Here is a 16959-nt window from a genome sequence, read left to right on the forward strand (position 1 = left end):
AATTGAACCCCCGTCAATAGTGATGTCAAGAGTTATGCTAATCGCTGTGCTACCCATGGTTAAGGTTTAGTGGGATATGGGCAAAAGCAAATTGAAGGCAGGTCAGCAGGCATGTTTCTGCGCAGTGGGACTTTATAACTGTTGACAGGTTAATGGCAGGGGCTAAAACGAGGCCTCTCAACCCTTCTGGAAGGTTCTGTACTCACTGTAACACCTCCAAACGACATGAAGGACCAGAGAGGGCCTCACAGAGCTCTTGGACAGCATCATCACCCAAGTAGTTTTCACTGAGGCTGAGTCCTCGGAGGGAAAAGATTCCTGATGCCAGGTCTGGGACACAGGATGGGGTGAGTTCATTCTGGGTCAGACTGTAGCGGGTGGTGACAGAAGAAAGAAAGGGGGGAGGGAGAGGGAGCAAGGGAGAAAGGAGGTGAGAGACACGGATACACGGGGGGGGGGGGGGGAGTTGAGAAATGAGAGGAGAGAGTTACTCACTGGTACTGATAAAGTGACTCAGCCCGAAACATCAACTATTTATCCTCCTCATAGATGCTGCCTGAGGGAGCCTCATTTCCCTCCCTCCCCTTTCACCTACCTTCCCACCCATCCCTCACTTCTCCCCATCTCGACTATAAACTCTATCCCTTACTCAAACCCCATCCCATCACTCCTCCCAACCAATACTCACCCTACCCTCTCCCCCACTCTCCCTCCCTAGATCTTCACATCACTACCAGTCCCCTCTCTCCCACTACCCCCTAGCATTCACTCTCCACCTCTCCCAGACACTCCCCCACACCCTCCCCATCTCTCTCCTGAGCTCACAACCCCTGCAATACCCTTCCTAGCTATCCCACCCCCATTGAGCTCTAAAGCCTTCCCCATTCTACTCCAACACCCTCCACCAGCTTTCTCTCCCCATCTGCAACACCCTCCCCAGCTCTCTCCCCCACCCTACAACACCCTCCCCAGCTCTCTTCCCCACCCTACAACACCCTCCCCAGCTCTCTCCCCCACCCTACAACACACTCACCAGCTCTCTCTCCCACTCTACCCCAACACCCTCCCCAGCTCTCTTCCCCACCCTACAACACCCTCCCCAGCTCTCTCCCCCACTCTACAACACCCTCCTCAGCTCTCTCCCCCACCCTACAACACCCTCCCCGGCTCTCTCCCCCACTCTACCCCAACACACTCCCCAGCTCTCTCCCCTACCCTACAACACCCTCCCCAGCTCTCTCCCCGACTCTACCCCAACACCCTCCCCAGCTCTCTCCCCAACTCTACTCCAACACGCTCCCCAGATCTCTCCCCCACCCTACAACACCCTCCCCAGCTCTCTCCCCCACCCTACCCCAACACCCTCCGCAGCTCTCTCCCCAACTCTGCAACACCCTCCCCAGATCTCTCCCCCACCCTACAACACCCTCCCCAGCTCTCTGGCCCACCCTACCCCAACACCCTCCCCAGCTCTCTCCCCTACTCTGCAACATCCTCCCCAGCTCTCTCCCCCACCCTACAACACCCTCCCCAGCTCTCTCTCCCATGCTACAACACCCTCCCCAGTTCTCTTCCCCACTCTACTCCAACACCCTCCCCAGATCTCTCACCCACCCTACAACACCCTCCCCAGCTCTCTCCCCCACCCTACCACAACACCTTCCCCAACTCTCTCCCCCACTCTAACCCAACACCCTTACCAGATCTATCCCTCACCCTACAACACCCTCCCCAGCTCTCTCCCGCACTCTGCAACACCCTCCCCGGCTCTCTCCCGCACTCTACAACACCCTCACCAGCTCTCTCTCCCACTCTACCCCAACACCCTCCCCAGATCTCTCCCCCACCCTACAACACCCTCCCCAGCTCTCCCCCCCACTCCACAACACGGTCCCGAACTCTCTCCTCCCACCCTACAACACCCTCCCCAGATCTCTCCCCTACTCTACCCCAAAACCCTCCCCAGATCTCTCCCCAACTCTACTCCAACACCCACCCCAGATCTCTCCCCCACCCTACTCCAACACCCTCCCCAGATCTCTCCCCCACTCTACCCCAACACTCTCCCCAGATCTCTCCCCGACACATACAACACCCTACCCAACTCTCTCCCCCACCCTACAACACCCTCGCCAGCTCTCTCCTCCACTCTACAACACCCTCCCCAGATCTTCCCCACTCTACAACACCCTCCCCAGCTCTCTCCCACACCCCACACCACCCTCCCCAACTCTCGCCCCCCACCCTACAACACCTTCCCCAGCTCTCTCCCCCACCCTACAACACCCTCCCCAGCTCTCTCCGCCACTCTACTCCAACATCCTCCCCAGATCTCTCCCCAACTCTACTCCAACACCCTCCCCAGCTCTCTCCCCCACCCTACAACACCCTCGCCAGCTCTCTCCGCCACTCTACTCCAACATACTCCCCAGATCTCTCCCCAACTCTACTCCAACACCCTCCCCAGCTCTCCCCCACCCTACAACACCCTCGCCAGCTCTCTCCCCAACTCTACAACACCCTCCCCAGCTCTCTCCCCCACTCTACAACACCCTCCCTAGCTCTCTACCCCACCGTACAACATCCTCTCCAACTATCTCCCCCAACCCAACAACACCCTCCCCAGCTCTCTCCCCCACTCTACCCCAACACCCTAGCCAACTCTCTCCTCCACCCTACAACACCCTCCCCAGCTCTCTCCCCAACTCTACAACACGCTCCCCAGCTCACTCCCCCACCCTACAACACCCTCCCTAGCTCTCTCCCCCACCGTACAACATCCTCTCCAACTATCTCCCCCCACCCTACAACACCCTCCCCAGATCTCTTCCCCCTCTACCCCAACACCCTCGCCAACTCTCTCCTCCACCCTACAACACCCTCCCCAGCTCTCTCCCCAACTCTACAACACCCTCCCCAGCTCTCTCCCCCACCCTACAACACCATCCCCAGCTCTCTCCCCCACTCTACTCCAACACCCTCCCCAGATCTCTCCCCCACTCTACCCCAACAACCTCCCCAGATCTCTCCGCCACTCTACCCCAACAACCTCCCCAGATCTCTCCCCCACTCTACTCCAACACCCTCGCCAGATCTCTCCCCCACTCTACAATACCCTCACCAGCTCTCTCCCCCATTCTACTCCAACACCCTCCCCAGCTTTCTCCCCCACCATACAACACCCTCCCCAATTCTCTGCCCCACTCTACTCCAACAACCTCCCCAGATCTCTCCCCCACCCTACAACACCCTCCCCAGCTCTCTGGCCCACCCTACCCCAACACCCTCCCCAGCTCTCTCCAGTACTCTGCAACACCCTCCCCAGCTCTCTCCCCCACCCTATAACACCCTCCCCAGCTCTCTACCCAATCCTACAACACCCTCCCCAGTTCTCTCCCCCACTCTACTCCAATACCCTCCCCAGATCTCTCACCCACCCTACAACACCCACCCCAGCTCTCTGGCCCACCCTACCAGAACACCTTCCCCAACTCTCTCCCCGACTCTAACCCAACACCCTTACCAGATCTATCCCTCAAACCAGATCTATCCCTCACCCTACAACACCCTCCCCAGCTCTCTCCCCCCACCCTACAACACCCTCCCCAGCTCTCCCCCCCCACTCCACAACACGGTCCCCAACTCTCTCCCCCACCCTACCAGAACACCTTCCCCAACTCTCTCCCCCACTCTAACCCAACACCCTTACCAGATCTATCCCTCACCCTACAACACCCTCCCCAGCTCTCTCCCCCACTCTACAACAGCCTCCCCAGCTCTCTCTCCCACTCTACTCCAACACCCTCCCCAGCTCTCTCCCGCACTCCACAACACCCTCCCCAGCTCTCTCCTCCACCCTATAACACCCTCCCCATCTCTCTCCCCCACTCTACAACACCCTCCCCAGCTCTCTCCCCCACTCTACAACACCCTCCTCAGCTCTCTCCTCCACTCTACAACACCCTCCCCAGCTCTCTCTCCCACTCTACTCCAACACCCTCCCCAGCTCTCCCCCACTCTACTCCTACACCCTCCCCAGCTCTCCCCCACTCTTCAACACCCTTCCCAGCTCTCCCCCCCCTCTACAACACCCTCCCCAGCTCTCCCCCAGCCTACAACACCCTCCCCAGCTCTCTCCCACTCAACCCCAACACCTTCCCCGCTCTCTCCCCCGCCCTACACCACCCTCCCCAGCTCTCCCCCACTCTACCCCAACACCCTCCCCAGATCTCTCCCCCACTCTACTCCACGACCCTCCCCAGATCTCTCCCCCACTCTACTCCAACACCCTCCCCAGATCTCTCCCCCACTCTACAACACCCTCCCCAGATCTCTCCCCACTCTACAACACCCTCCCCAGCTCTCTCCCCCACTCTACAACACCCTCCCCAGCTCTCTCCCCCACCCTACAACACCCTCCCCAACTCTCTCCCCCACCTTACAACACCCTCCCCAGCTCTCTGCCCCACCCTACAACACACTTCCCAGCTCTCTCCCCTACTCTACGACACCCTCCCCAGCTCTCTCTTCCACCCTACAACACCCTCCCCAGCTCTCTCCCCCAGTCTACAACGCCCTCCCCAGCTCTCTCCCCCACTCTACTCCAACGCCCTTGAGAGCTCTCTCCCCCAACCCTACTCCGCCATCCCGAGCTCTGTCCCTCAGGTCGGAGGCTCGAAGTTTTCGGACGGACTCAGAGTCGGCTAGGATCAGGTGCTTCCAATGCATCGACAGTTGTCAGTGCCTGGCGGTTTATAGCAGAGAGAGTTTCTCCCTTGTGCCGCCTGCTATCGGGGACTATCGGGAGTCGATCGGAACTTTGAGACTTTTTTTTAACCGTTCCCATGGTCTGTTCTTTATAAAATTATGGTATTGCTTTGCACTGCTGTAACTATATGTTATAATTATTTGGTCTTGTCAGTGTTGGTCTTTGGTTTGTCCTTTTTTTTGTGATATCACTCTGGAGGAACATTGTGTCATTTCCTAATGAATGCATGCATTTCTTAATGACAATAAACGAGGACTGAGTGTTCTCATGATCTAATCCTCCTTTTATGTCTCCAGATTTCACTCCTCCATGCTCCCTCTCCAGTTTTCCCACTCCGGATCCCCATGTAACCCTCTCCTCTAACTCCCTCTCTAGCTCTCCCCCCTACCCTCTTCCACAACCCCTCTGCACCTCTCCTTCCCATCCCGACACACCTCTCCCTCCCCTATCTTTCCTCCATCTTCCATCCCATCATCTCTCCCCACTCTCCCCCTACATCCTCCTCTTCCCCTCATTCCATCATCCCTCTCACCCCCTTGCTCGAACCCCCCCGATGTCCACATTCCTCCATCTCTCCATGACTCCCAAGAGATGGGTTGAGGGTCAGAGCAAAACTCACTCTAAATGGGTGATTTGACACTCGGGGTCACGAAGGAGAATGGCGAGGATTCTCATTCCCTCATCACCCAGGTTGTTGCAGGTGAGGCTGGGGAGACAAAAACAGACAATTTGATGCCCCCAGTCGGGTGACACTGAGAGAGGAGGATAGGGTGGGGAGGAGCAAGGATGGTGGGGCAGGTGGTGAGGGGTGGGGCATGGGGAGAAGGGTTTGGCATGGGGGGATGGGAAGGAGAGAGTGGGGTAAAGATGTGGGAGGGATAAGGGATAGATGGTCAGGGGGAAGGAGATAGAGTCAGGGGAATGAGAGGAGACGGTAGCTGCGGAGATGTGGCGAAGAGAAAACAGATTAAAGAGACGTCAGGGTAAAACCAGAAGATGGGGAAGAGAAGATGGAGGAAGAGAAGATGAGGGAGGTTTAGGGAAGATGGGGAGTGTGAGAAAAGATGGGGGGATTTAGAAAAGACACGGGGGCATGGGAAAAGGGGTGGTTGTTAGAAAAGACAGAGGGTGTTGGAAAAGACAGGATTGTTGGAAAAGACGGGGGGGGGTCAGAAAAGACAGGGGTTAGTTCCGACGAATCAATAGCTCCTCTGGAAAAACGCATATTTTACCCTGTTAATCCATCAAATATAAGATCTTTCGAAAAATATCTGAATTGATAAGCGAGGCAAGAATGGAGATAAAAGAAAGCACTACTGCGGAGCCTATGGAAGAGAGAGGTACAACGCGCGGCTCTTCCACACGTGTGCGTGGCGGCGAAGCTAACACTGGGTCTCGTTCAGGCGAAGGGACTGATAGGATAAAGATTCTGGAAAAGATATAAAACAGCAACTAAATGATATAAAGTCAGAGCTCGCCAACGTCAATTAGAAAATCGCGATGGCAGAGACACGAATTGAGAAGGTGGAAGATCGCGTGCAAAACGTGGAACAGATACTAAGTAAGACGATAAAAATATTGTATCAACAGGAAAGTAAATTGCTTGACCAGGAGGGAAGATCGCAACGGAAAATTATCAGGATTTATAATGTTCCCGAAGGAGTGGAGAGGGTGTTGATGATGAAGTTTGTAGACAAGCTGCTGTGGGAAGCGCTGGAGATTCCCCCGACTATGGAGATTGAAACTGAGAGGGCGTATCGTGCACTCGTCCCGAGGCCTCCCGGAGACAGAGAAGGTAAGCCGCGCTCAATAGTACTTAGATTCCTTCGATTCAAGAGCAAGCCGGAGATTCTACAAAGGGCCTGGGATAAGAAGAGGGTGTTTTGGAACGGGAAGTTAATATACTTCGATCAAGATTACCCCCCGGCGGTCCTACAGAAACGGAAGGAATATTCCAAAGCGGAACGAATATTAAGGCAAGAAAAGATTAATTTCCAAACCCCGTACCCTGCTAAACTGAGGGTATTTTACCAAGAAGGGATACAGCTATATCAGACGGTGGAAGAGGCGACTACAGACATGAAGAAGAGGGCTGTCCATTAGCGTGGTCAGACCGAGGGGAAGCCTGGCTGAGCAGTTATCCCCATCTGCTTGGGAAATAGTAAGAGAAATGAGAAAGCAGGGGACGGGAGGAGGACGACAGAAGGATATTAGGAAGAGACTGTGAGTTCTCCGAAGACAGCCCTCACCTCCTCCAGAAGAGCCATAAGGTTTGGCTAACTTTAAAAGTGCTGATAAACTAAACGGAAGCAAAAATAGACGGTGATATACCTATCTCGAGAAATACGTATTATAATGTGGATTTTATATTACACAATTTTTAAAAATTCATTCATTCACTCTTTTTCCCCCACCTAAATGAGAGTATATACATGGGAGGAATACACAGGGAAATCATTTCGGTATAATGGACATAGATTTTTTAACTTACTTTTATGGGTACTGCAGCGGGGGCCCTCAACTCACAGGTAGGAGGAGCTATCCCCCACGGCTAGACGTTTCCTCCAGCTCAACCCAGGGTCATCTAGAGACCCCTGCCTTCGAATTACACCTTTGTTACCTTTTTTAAAAATTATTTGTGTTTCTTGGTTCTTATTTGTTCAGGGAGTAGATCGATTAAGTTATATTCTGCAAATTTCAATGATACACTAACAGATAAATACACATGGCTAAGGACAAAGTAAAATTCATTCCTTTTAATGTCAATAGCCTGTTAAATCCAATCAAACACAGTCAAATTCTATCAAAAATGAAAAAAGACCAAGCCCATGTAGTATATTTACAGGAAACTCACTTGTGATAATGAGCATGGAAAATTAAAGAGGATAGGCTTCACTAATTCGTTTTTCTCCTCATATAAACCAGGACATATTCTCATCTCAAGCAAACTAAATTTTGAAAAAGTATTCAAAATAAGAGATAAGGAGGGCAGATATATTCTGGTAAGGGGGAATATAGACTGAAATCCAGTTACTTTATTGAATATATACGCACCCCCAGGAAGTGATATTAGTTTCTTCCAGAAAATTACTAATATTATGGTAACAGAAACAGAAGGTCTCTTGATATGTGGGGGAGACTTAAATTTACAATTACAACCAAAGTCAGACTCTTCCAATAGAAAATCTTATGAAACAAAGTCCTTATGTAAGAAAGTTAACGCTCTTTTTGAGGATGTTGTTCTAATTGATATATGGAGGGACCTTTTCCCCGACAGAAGGGATTACACTTTTCTGCACCCCCCCCCATTCCGTATATACAAGAATAGACTATTTCATAACATTTGGAAAAGATAGAGACAAAATAATCTTTTTGAGGATGTTGTTCTAATTGATATATGGAGGGACCTTTTCCCCGACAGAAGGGATTACACTATTCTGCACCCCCCCCCCCATTCCGTATATACAAGAATAGACTATTTCATAACATTTGGAAAAGATAGAGACAAAATAATCACCTGTGGAATTGAGACAATAGATGTAAGTGACCATGCACCTATATATTTATCTGTTGATTTAGACCTACAACCAAAGAATACTATTTGAAAACTAAATTCAAGTCTACTCAATGATCCTTATTTTAAGGAACAAATTAAAAAAGAAATTGGTCTTTACTTAGAATTCAATGATAATGGAGAGGTTTCACCTCCCATTCTATGGGATACTCTGAAGGCTGTCTTAAGAGGGAAAATTATAGAGATATCTTCATATAAGAAAAAAATAAGGAATAAAACATTAGAGGAATTACAAAATAGGCTGAAGGAACTAGGAAAAAAAACACATTGAGTTTGGCACAGGATACACTAGAGGAAATTTAAAAAATTAGGAATGAAATTAATAGTTTGGCTACACAAGAAATTTTTAAAAATTCACTGTTTCTGAAACAGACACTATGAAAGTGGATCTAAATCGATGAAAATACTGGTGTGGAAACTGGAAAAAAAAATAACAGAAATACAATTCATAGAATTAGGGATCCAAGAACAAAAGTGATAAAAAAATAAGCTAAATGAAATTCAAGAAGCTTTTGAAATGTTTTACAAAACTCTACGTGCCAAAGTTCCAGGGGGAAGGGTAACCCAAATTGACACCTTCCTGAATTCTTTAGACCAGGGGTCCCCAACCTTTTTTGCACTGCTGACCGGTTTAATATTGACAATATCCTTGCAGACCGGCCGACCTGGGGGCGGGGGCAGGTGGTAGGAGTAGCAATCAAATACTTTGCGTTTACCCAGAGAAAGACTACAATTACCATGAAGCGTTCCGCAGGCACCAGTGCGCATGCGTGATATGCACATGCGTGTACCTGCCGATTTTTTTTCTCTGCAAATCGGTTTTGTCCATTCTGTTCGGTGGGGGTGGTGTTAATCACAACCGGAATGTCGGCGATTAGTGGCTAATACAGTCAATTTCATTTCTAAAAGGGTTTATCTAACGAATTTAATATTAAACACACCGCGCATATTTCCCTCGCATGAATATAGTGATAAGTCAATTATCAGGGGAGCTTGAAGTAAGTGTTGAACGAACTTCCAGTAGAAGTGGTAGAGGCTGGTTCGATATTATCATTTAAAGAAACATTGGATAGGTATATGGACCGGAAAGGAATGGAGGGTTATGGGCTGAGTGCAGGTCAGTGGGACTAGGTGAGAGTAAGAGTTCGGCACGGACTAGAAGGGCCGAGATGGCCTGTTTCCGTGCTGTAATTGTTATATGGTTATATAAGTCATTATCATCATAACATTTTAAGTAACGTTTGGATATTAAACACACAGCACATATTTTCCCCGTATGAACATATAAAATTATTGCAACACACCAATATTGCTGAATCAGTGGGAGCCCTGGGCTTGTTTTCCTGCAACAAGACAGTGCCATCGAGGGGTAATGGGAGACAGCGATACTCGAAGGGGGTTCCTTATGTCCAGTCTATTCCGCAATTTATAATTTTCATTGCATTCATTGCAGAGATATGTTGGAAATGGAAGCAATGTTTCCAGTGCTTTTGTGGCTATCTCAGGATATTTAGCCTTGACTTTGATCCAGAATGCCGGCAGAGATGTTATGTCAAACATACTTTTCAGCCCGCCGTCATTTGCAAGCTCGAGGAGCTGATCTCCTTCCCGCGCTGACATGGATGACGCGCGGGTAATGAGCTTGCGTGCGTTCAAGCTCAGCAGTGCGTGACAGGGAATGAGCAAAGGTGCAGATGACTCCTATCGCCAAATCATATCGTTTCCTCGCGGCCCGGTAGCGCATGCTCTGCAGCCTGGTACCGGTCCGCGGCCCGGTGGTTGGGGACCGCTGCTTTAGACTTACCCACTTTAAGCAAAGAACAAAATAGAACGATGACTGCTGACATAACTGAAGCTGAACTAAAAACTGCAATTAGTACGCTTAAATTAAGCAAGTCACCAGGATCAAATGGATATACGGCAGAATGGTATAAAGAATTTAGAAGTGAGTTAATTCCTGTTTTACTCCCCACACTGAACTGGGCTCTAAGAAAGGCACAAATGCCACCCAGCTGGAAGGAGCCGATAATCTCAGCTACACCGAAAGAAGGCAAGGATAAAATGGAATGTGGGTCATTTTAGATTATGAGAACACTCAGTCCTCTTTTATTGTCATTTAGAAATGCATACATGCATTAAGAAATGATACAATGTTCCTCCGGAGTGATATCACAGAAAACAGGACAAACCAAAGACTAACACTGACAGAACCACATAATTATAACATATAGTTACAGCAGTGCAAAGCAATACCGTAATTAGATGAAGAGTAAACCATGGGCACAGTAAATAAAGGAACATGGGCACGATCAATATCTGTTCTTAATATGGATTATAGAATATTTACCTCCATCATGGCCAAACACTTCGAAGAATTTCTACCCACACTGATACATAATGATCAGACAGGTTTTATACCACAACGCCAAACACAAGACAGTATATGAAGGACACTTCACATTATGGATCATATTAAAAAATGAAATTGAAGCAATAGTGATAAGCATGGATGCTTAAAAGGCATTTGATTTGGTTATTTGGAATTTTCTTTACAGAGTTTTACATAGATTTGGTCTACATGACACAATTAGTAAAACTATACAGGCACTATATGACAAACCTACTGCTGGGATTAAAATCAATGGATATTTATCTAATAGTTTTACCCTAGAAAGGGGCATGAGATGGTTGTGCATGGTCACCGCTACACTTCACATTATATCTGGAACCATCAGCTCAACACATCAGACAAAATGAAGATATCAGGGGAATTACTACTAAAGGGACAGAGCATAAATTGGCCTGTGAAGCGGATGACATTCTGATCTATCTAGGGCAACCAACATACTCTTTACCTAAATTGATGCAATCCTTTGAACAATATGGCCAATCATCAAGATACCAGATCAACATAGATAAAACCCAACTACTTTCATATAACTATAGCCCACCAAGAGAAATTGAAAGTAGATATCCTTGGGCATGGCAAATTTGAGTCTGTCAAATATTTGGGCATCATTATGCCAAAAGATCTGGCAAAATTATCAGAATGCAATTATCAGCCTATATATAAAAAAATTAGGGAAGATATAACAAGATGGAACCTAATTCCTTTTCTTGTCTCAGTTCAAGGATTGAATCTATTAAAATGAATATGCTGCCCAGACTACTATATCCCTTTCAGACCCTACCAATAGAGATTAACCAAAAATCAATTCAATGAATGGAACAAGATGCTATCAAGATATACAGGATTCCCCTGCCATCCGAAGGTAGAGCGTTCCTATGAAACGGTTCGTAAGCCAAAATGTCGTAAAGCGAAGAAGCAATTACCATTTATTTATATGAGAAAATTTTGTGAGCGTTCGCAGACCCAAAAATAACATACCAAATCATGCCAAATAACACATAAAACCTAAAATAACAGTAACATATAGTAAAAGCAGGAATGATATGATAAATACACAGCATATGTAAAGTAGAAATACTTTTCCACAATCATTACTGTACTGTTCTCCATAGTGAACGCGTCGCCAGAAAATCTCACGCAAGCGCTGTCAGCAAAAACACGGCGCAAGCGCTCTCCAGTAACCTCTAAGCTATGAAGCTGCCAAATCATACCAAATAACACGTAAAAATACACAGTCTATATAGAGTAGAAATAATGTATGTACAGTGTAGTATCACTTACCGGAATTGGGAAAGCGCAGAGCACACTGATGATGGTGTGTTAGACTGAGTCATTGCAGGCTGGGGTGGTGTAGTGGCCCCCACCTGATTCCGAACCGCAAAACATGCAGGGGTGCAGCGGTAGCCGGGAGGCACACAGCACATCTTTAAGAAAAAAGCCCAAAATAAACATGCTAATTAATTAGGTGCCGCTCGGCACGTAATTGTCGGCCCAGATCAGTGCCGATTTCCGATTGCGTTGTCTCTGACCTGGGCCGACAATTACGTGTCGGGCGGCACCTAATTAATTAGCATGTTTATTTCGGCTTTTTTCTTAAAGATGTGCTGTGTGCCTCCCGGCTACCGTTGCATTCTCTGCGAATCGGTATCTGTCCGCGGCCTGGGAGTTGGGGTGGTGGGACACTAGGGTGTCATCTTATCGTCGTCTGTTTCCATTAGAGCAGGCAGCTCATCTTCTCCTATGACTGCCTGCCTCGATGTTGAAGATCGAGGTTCGTCGTCTGCTGTGGCTGATGTGGAAGGCTTGCTTGACTGCTGAGCCTCGCGCATTTTTCTATCATACAGTTCTTTGTAAGGACTCAAACCATCTTGCAAATATCCCCTAAACCTACGTACCCTTTCAAAATTAAAGTCGTACTTTACCATTGCAGTGAAAATCTCACGCAGTTGCTTCACGTTCAGTTCGCTACTGCATTCAGTTTCGATTGTTATCCTTTCCTCTTCCAATTGCATCAGCTCTTCATCTATCAGTTCTTGGTCATGGGATGCCAACACCTCTTCAACATCATCTTCATCAGCTTCCACAAGCCAAATTCACTTTGTCCTTACTTCGTTCACCATGATCGAAACGCTTAATTATGTCTAGTTTTACGCTGAAGGCTGATTTATACTTCTGCATTAACTGGACGCTGTAACCTACGCAAATAGCCTGCGCACGTTGTGAGCTTTTATACTTTTGCGTTGGTGTGTCTGCAGTGCTCGGCAATTCGCGCACGTCACGCATGTGCACTCACCTACCCGCGCAAGGCTTCATGGTCATGGTAGCCCAGGTTATAACAAGACACGAGCATCTTTTTTCATGCGAAATGTGTCCTCCATAATTTCGGAGGTCTGTAAAGCTTTATGGAAAGCATTGCAGCCAGAGTTCCTTCCCTGCCCTTTAGTCGCCCAATGGGAAGCTATTGTAGCATAGGATGAAATGCGATGCTACCAAGCGGACCAATCACAGTTGTTGGGTCTGTGTTGCCACGACATGCGGTTACATTTTGGGAGAGGTGCGCGTCGCAGCAACACAGGCTCTAGCGTAGGGTTCGGCGTTGGCTTTGTGTAGGGTTTGCGGCGACGCGTTGACGCAGAAGTATAAATCAGCCTTAAGTGTAACACCCTTACGAGCTCTTTTAGGCTTTTCCGACACCCTAGAACTCATCTTGCAAACGGCTGCTCACAGGCATGTGTTAAAGCAATGCCGGTGAGAATGCAGTTCCGAATCCAGGGGAGAGCGGCTGCTCGGGGCGCGCGCTGCCTTTTATCGCGTGCTGCCTTTCTTTGTAACAGTGAAAACACCTTCTGAAATCGAAAACAGGGTACTAATGTAGGTCTTTCGTAACAGTGAGGTTTCATAAAGCGAACGTTCGAAAAGCGGGGGACACCTGTATATGGCAAGGTAAAAGGCCTAGGGTTGCTCTCAAAACTTTGCAATTAGCCAAGGAAAAGGGGGAATGGGGCCTATCTTCTCTTAGAGATTATTATTTACTTTATACTTTACTGTCGCCAAACAATTGATACTAGAACATACAATCATCACAGTGATATTTGATTCTACGCTTTGCGTTTCCTGGAGTACAAATCGACAGTAAATATTAAAAATTTAAATTATAAATCATAAATAGAAAATAGAAAAGGGAAAGTAAGGTAGTGCAAAAAAACTGAGGCAGGTCCGGATATTTGGAGGGTATGGCCCAGATCCGGGTCAGGATCCGTTCAGCAGTCTTATCACAGTTGGAAAGAAGCTGTTCCCAAACCTGGCTCCTGAGCCTTCTCCCGGAGGGAAGAGGGATGAAAAGTGTGTTGGCTGAGTGGGTTGTGTCCTTGATTATCCTGGCAGCACTGCCCCGACAACATGCAGTGTAAAGTGAGTCCAAGGACGGAAGATTGGTTTGTGTGATGTGCTGCGCTGTGTTCACGATCTTCCACAGCTTCTTTCAGTCTTGGACAGGACAACTTCCATACCAGGTTGTGATGCACCCTAGAAGAATGCTTTCTATGGTGCATCTATAAAAATTAGTGAGGGTTTTAGGGGACAGGCCAAATTTCTTTAGCTTTCTCAGGAAGTAAAGGCACTGGTGGGCCTTCTTGGCAGTGGCCTCTGCTTGGTTGGACCAAGTCAGGTCATTTGTGATATTGACCCCGAGAAACTTAAAGCTTTTGACCTGTTCCATTTGCGCACCACCGATGTAAATTGGGTCGTGCGGTCCGCTACTCCTTGTGAAGTCAACAACAAATTCCTTCGTCTTGCTGACCTTGAGGGATAGGTTATTGTCTTCGCACCATGCCACCAGGTTCTTAATTTCCTCTCTGTACTCAAACTCATTATTACCTGAGATACGGCCTACAATTGTGGCGTCATCAGCAAACTTATATATTGAGTTCGATAGAAACTTGGCTACACAATCATGGGTGTACAGTGAGTACAGCAGGGGGCTGAGTACACAGCCTTGTGGGGCACCGGTACTCAGAGTGATTGTAGAGGAGAGCTTGTCCCCTATTTTTACAGCCTGGGTCCTGTCTGTGAAGAAGTTGGAAGATCCAGCTGCAGATCTGAGTGCTAAGGCCCAGGTTTCGGAGCTTAGGAATCAATTTATTTGGAATGATGGTATTAAAGGCAGATCTGTCGTCAATGAAAAGGAGCCTTGCGTATGTGTCGTTCTTCAGGTGTTCTAAGGAGGAACGTAGGACCAGAGAGATGGCATCTGCCGTTGACCTGTTGCTCAGGTAGGCGAATTGCAAAGTGTTGAGGTTGACCGGTAGGCTGTGGTTGATGTGTGCCATAACCAATTGCTCGAAGCACTTCATAGCAATTGATGTCAGAGCCACAGGTCGCTAGTCATTCAGGCATGCTGCCTTGCTCTTCTTCGGCACTGGGATTATCGTTGCCTTCTTAAAACATGAGGGGATCTTAGGCTACGTCCACACTAGACCGGATAATTTTGAAAACGCCGGTTTCGAGTAAAAATGATAGGCGTTCACACTAGACGTTTTTCAAAATATCTCTGTCCACACGAGAATGGATATTCGGGCGAATCTCCTCCTACTGGGCATGTGCAGACTCATCTACAGAAAACAAACGAAGAAGAAACAGTATAATATTTACGTTTCTGCGGCGGCGTTGTTCTATTTCCATTGGTCAAAAACTAGTGTACCTACAACAACAGCAAAAGAAAGTTTTCAAAAATGTCTTCGAGGAATATAAAGAATACCTCCGCTGGAAAAAGCAGACCGGACTTCTTTGTTTGGACAGACGATGAAGTCGAGCTGTTTCTGCGAGTTACAAACGACTACAAAGTCAGCAAAGCAGTGGAGAACGTGGAGGGAGATGTTCGACTCCAAACAAGCTATTAACGTAGGCAATAAAGTAAACAATACATGCACAAAGCCGTCCTCTACCCAAGATCAACAAGTGAGTGGAATCTTCTGCCGCCAGACCCACACAGTATTTCTGACATTAATATTTTTAAAGATAGACTCAATCAAATCAATTTAGGGGATCTAGTTAAAAAAGCTCACTTTATGATTTAACTCTCACGCCATTCACACCGACTGCGCGTTCTAACAGCTGTCCGGCAGTGCTCGTGCAGTACCAAGCAGAAGCAGAAAAAGCATTGTTGTTGTGGTGTTGTCATGACAATGTTTTTAAATCACTCCGTTTACCCTGTCCACACTACAACGCGAAACAATCGTTTTCAAATTTACACACTCTGGAGAGTGTTTTTGAAAATCTCCTTTTTCAGGGGATGAAAACGCCGTTTCAGTGTGGACAAAGGGTCAAAATGAAGAGAAAAAGCTTTGTTTTCAAAATTATCCGGCATAGTCTGGACGTAGCCTTAGACTGAAGCAAGGAGCAGTTGAAGATGTCAGCAAACACTCCAGCTAGCTCACTTGCACAGGCCCTGAGAACCCGTCCTGGGATGCCATCTGGGCCCATTGCCTTCCTTGGATTTATCTTCAGGACGGCCCTTCTAACGTCCTCCTCGGTGACGATGAATCTGGATGCCACCAGGTCCGGTTTATCCGGAGAGAGCGGAACACTCTTCTTCTGTTTGAATCTTGCGTAGAATACGTTAAGTTCGTCAGGAAGAGAAGCGCCACAGTTATTGATATTCCCAGCCTTTTCTTTGCGCCCAGTGATTTCATTTAGACCCTCCCATAGTCTATCGGCATCCCTCTGGTTAGCCTGGGCTTCCAACTTGGCTCGATATTGCCTCTTGGCGCCCTTAATGGCTTTCCGGAATTCACGCCTGGATTCTGTGTAGCGACTGGTATCCCTGGACCTAAAAGCCGCAGCTCTAGCCTTCAAAAGGGACTTGAAATCATAATTCATCCAAGGTTTCCGGTTAGGGAATACCCGGATCATCTTGCGAGACACACAGTACTCTGTGCATTTCCAGATAAAGTCCGTGACAGCTGAGGCATACTCATCGAAGTTAGCTGCCGAGTCCTTGAATACCAACCAGTCCACCGATTCAAAGCAGTTACGGAGGACCTCATCCGTTTCCTCCATCCAATGCGACACTACTTTTGACACCGTGACCTCCTGCTTCAGTTTCTGTTTGTAAGCCGGGAGGAGGAGTATGGCCTGATGGTCCAATTTTCCGAAGTGAGGTCGTGGGATGGAACGGTAGGCATCCTTGACTGCTGTGCGGCAGTGGTC

General features: G+C 48.0%; 1 protein-coding gene across 4 annotated transcripts in view; it reads right to left on the reverse strand.

Moving 5' to 3' along the window:
- The window catches only part of LOC134358530 (NACHT, LRR and PYD domains-containing protein 12-like), a 39207-nt gene that overhangs the window by 13613 nt on the left and 8635 nt on the right, over window positions 1–16959 (reverse strand). For all 4 annotated transcript variants that reach the window (XM_063070856.1, XM_063070855.1, XM_063070853.1 and 1 more), the window contains 2 exons: window positions 5388–5474; window positions 207–368 (listed from right to left, as the gene is read on the reverse strand). In XM_063070856.1, coding sequence (XP_062926926.1) covers window positions 207–368; window positions 5388–5474 — 249 coding nt within the window. The remainder of the gene's footprint in view (window positions 1–206; window positions 369–5387; window positions 5475–16959) is intronic.

This window comes from Mobula hypostoma, chromosome 18 (genome assembly GCF_963921235.1).
Source record: "Mobula hypostoma chromosome 18, sMobHyp1.1, whole genome shotgun sequence".
Classification (NCBI taxonomy): Eukaryota; Metazoa; Chordata; class Chondrichthyes; order Myliobatiformes; family Myliobatidae; genus Mobula; species Mobula hypostoma.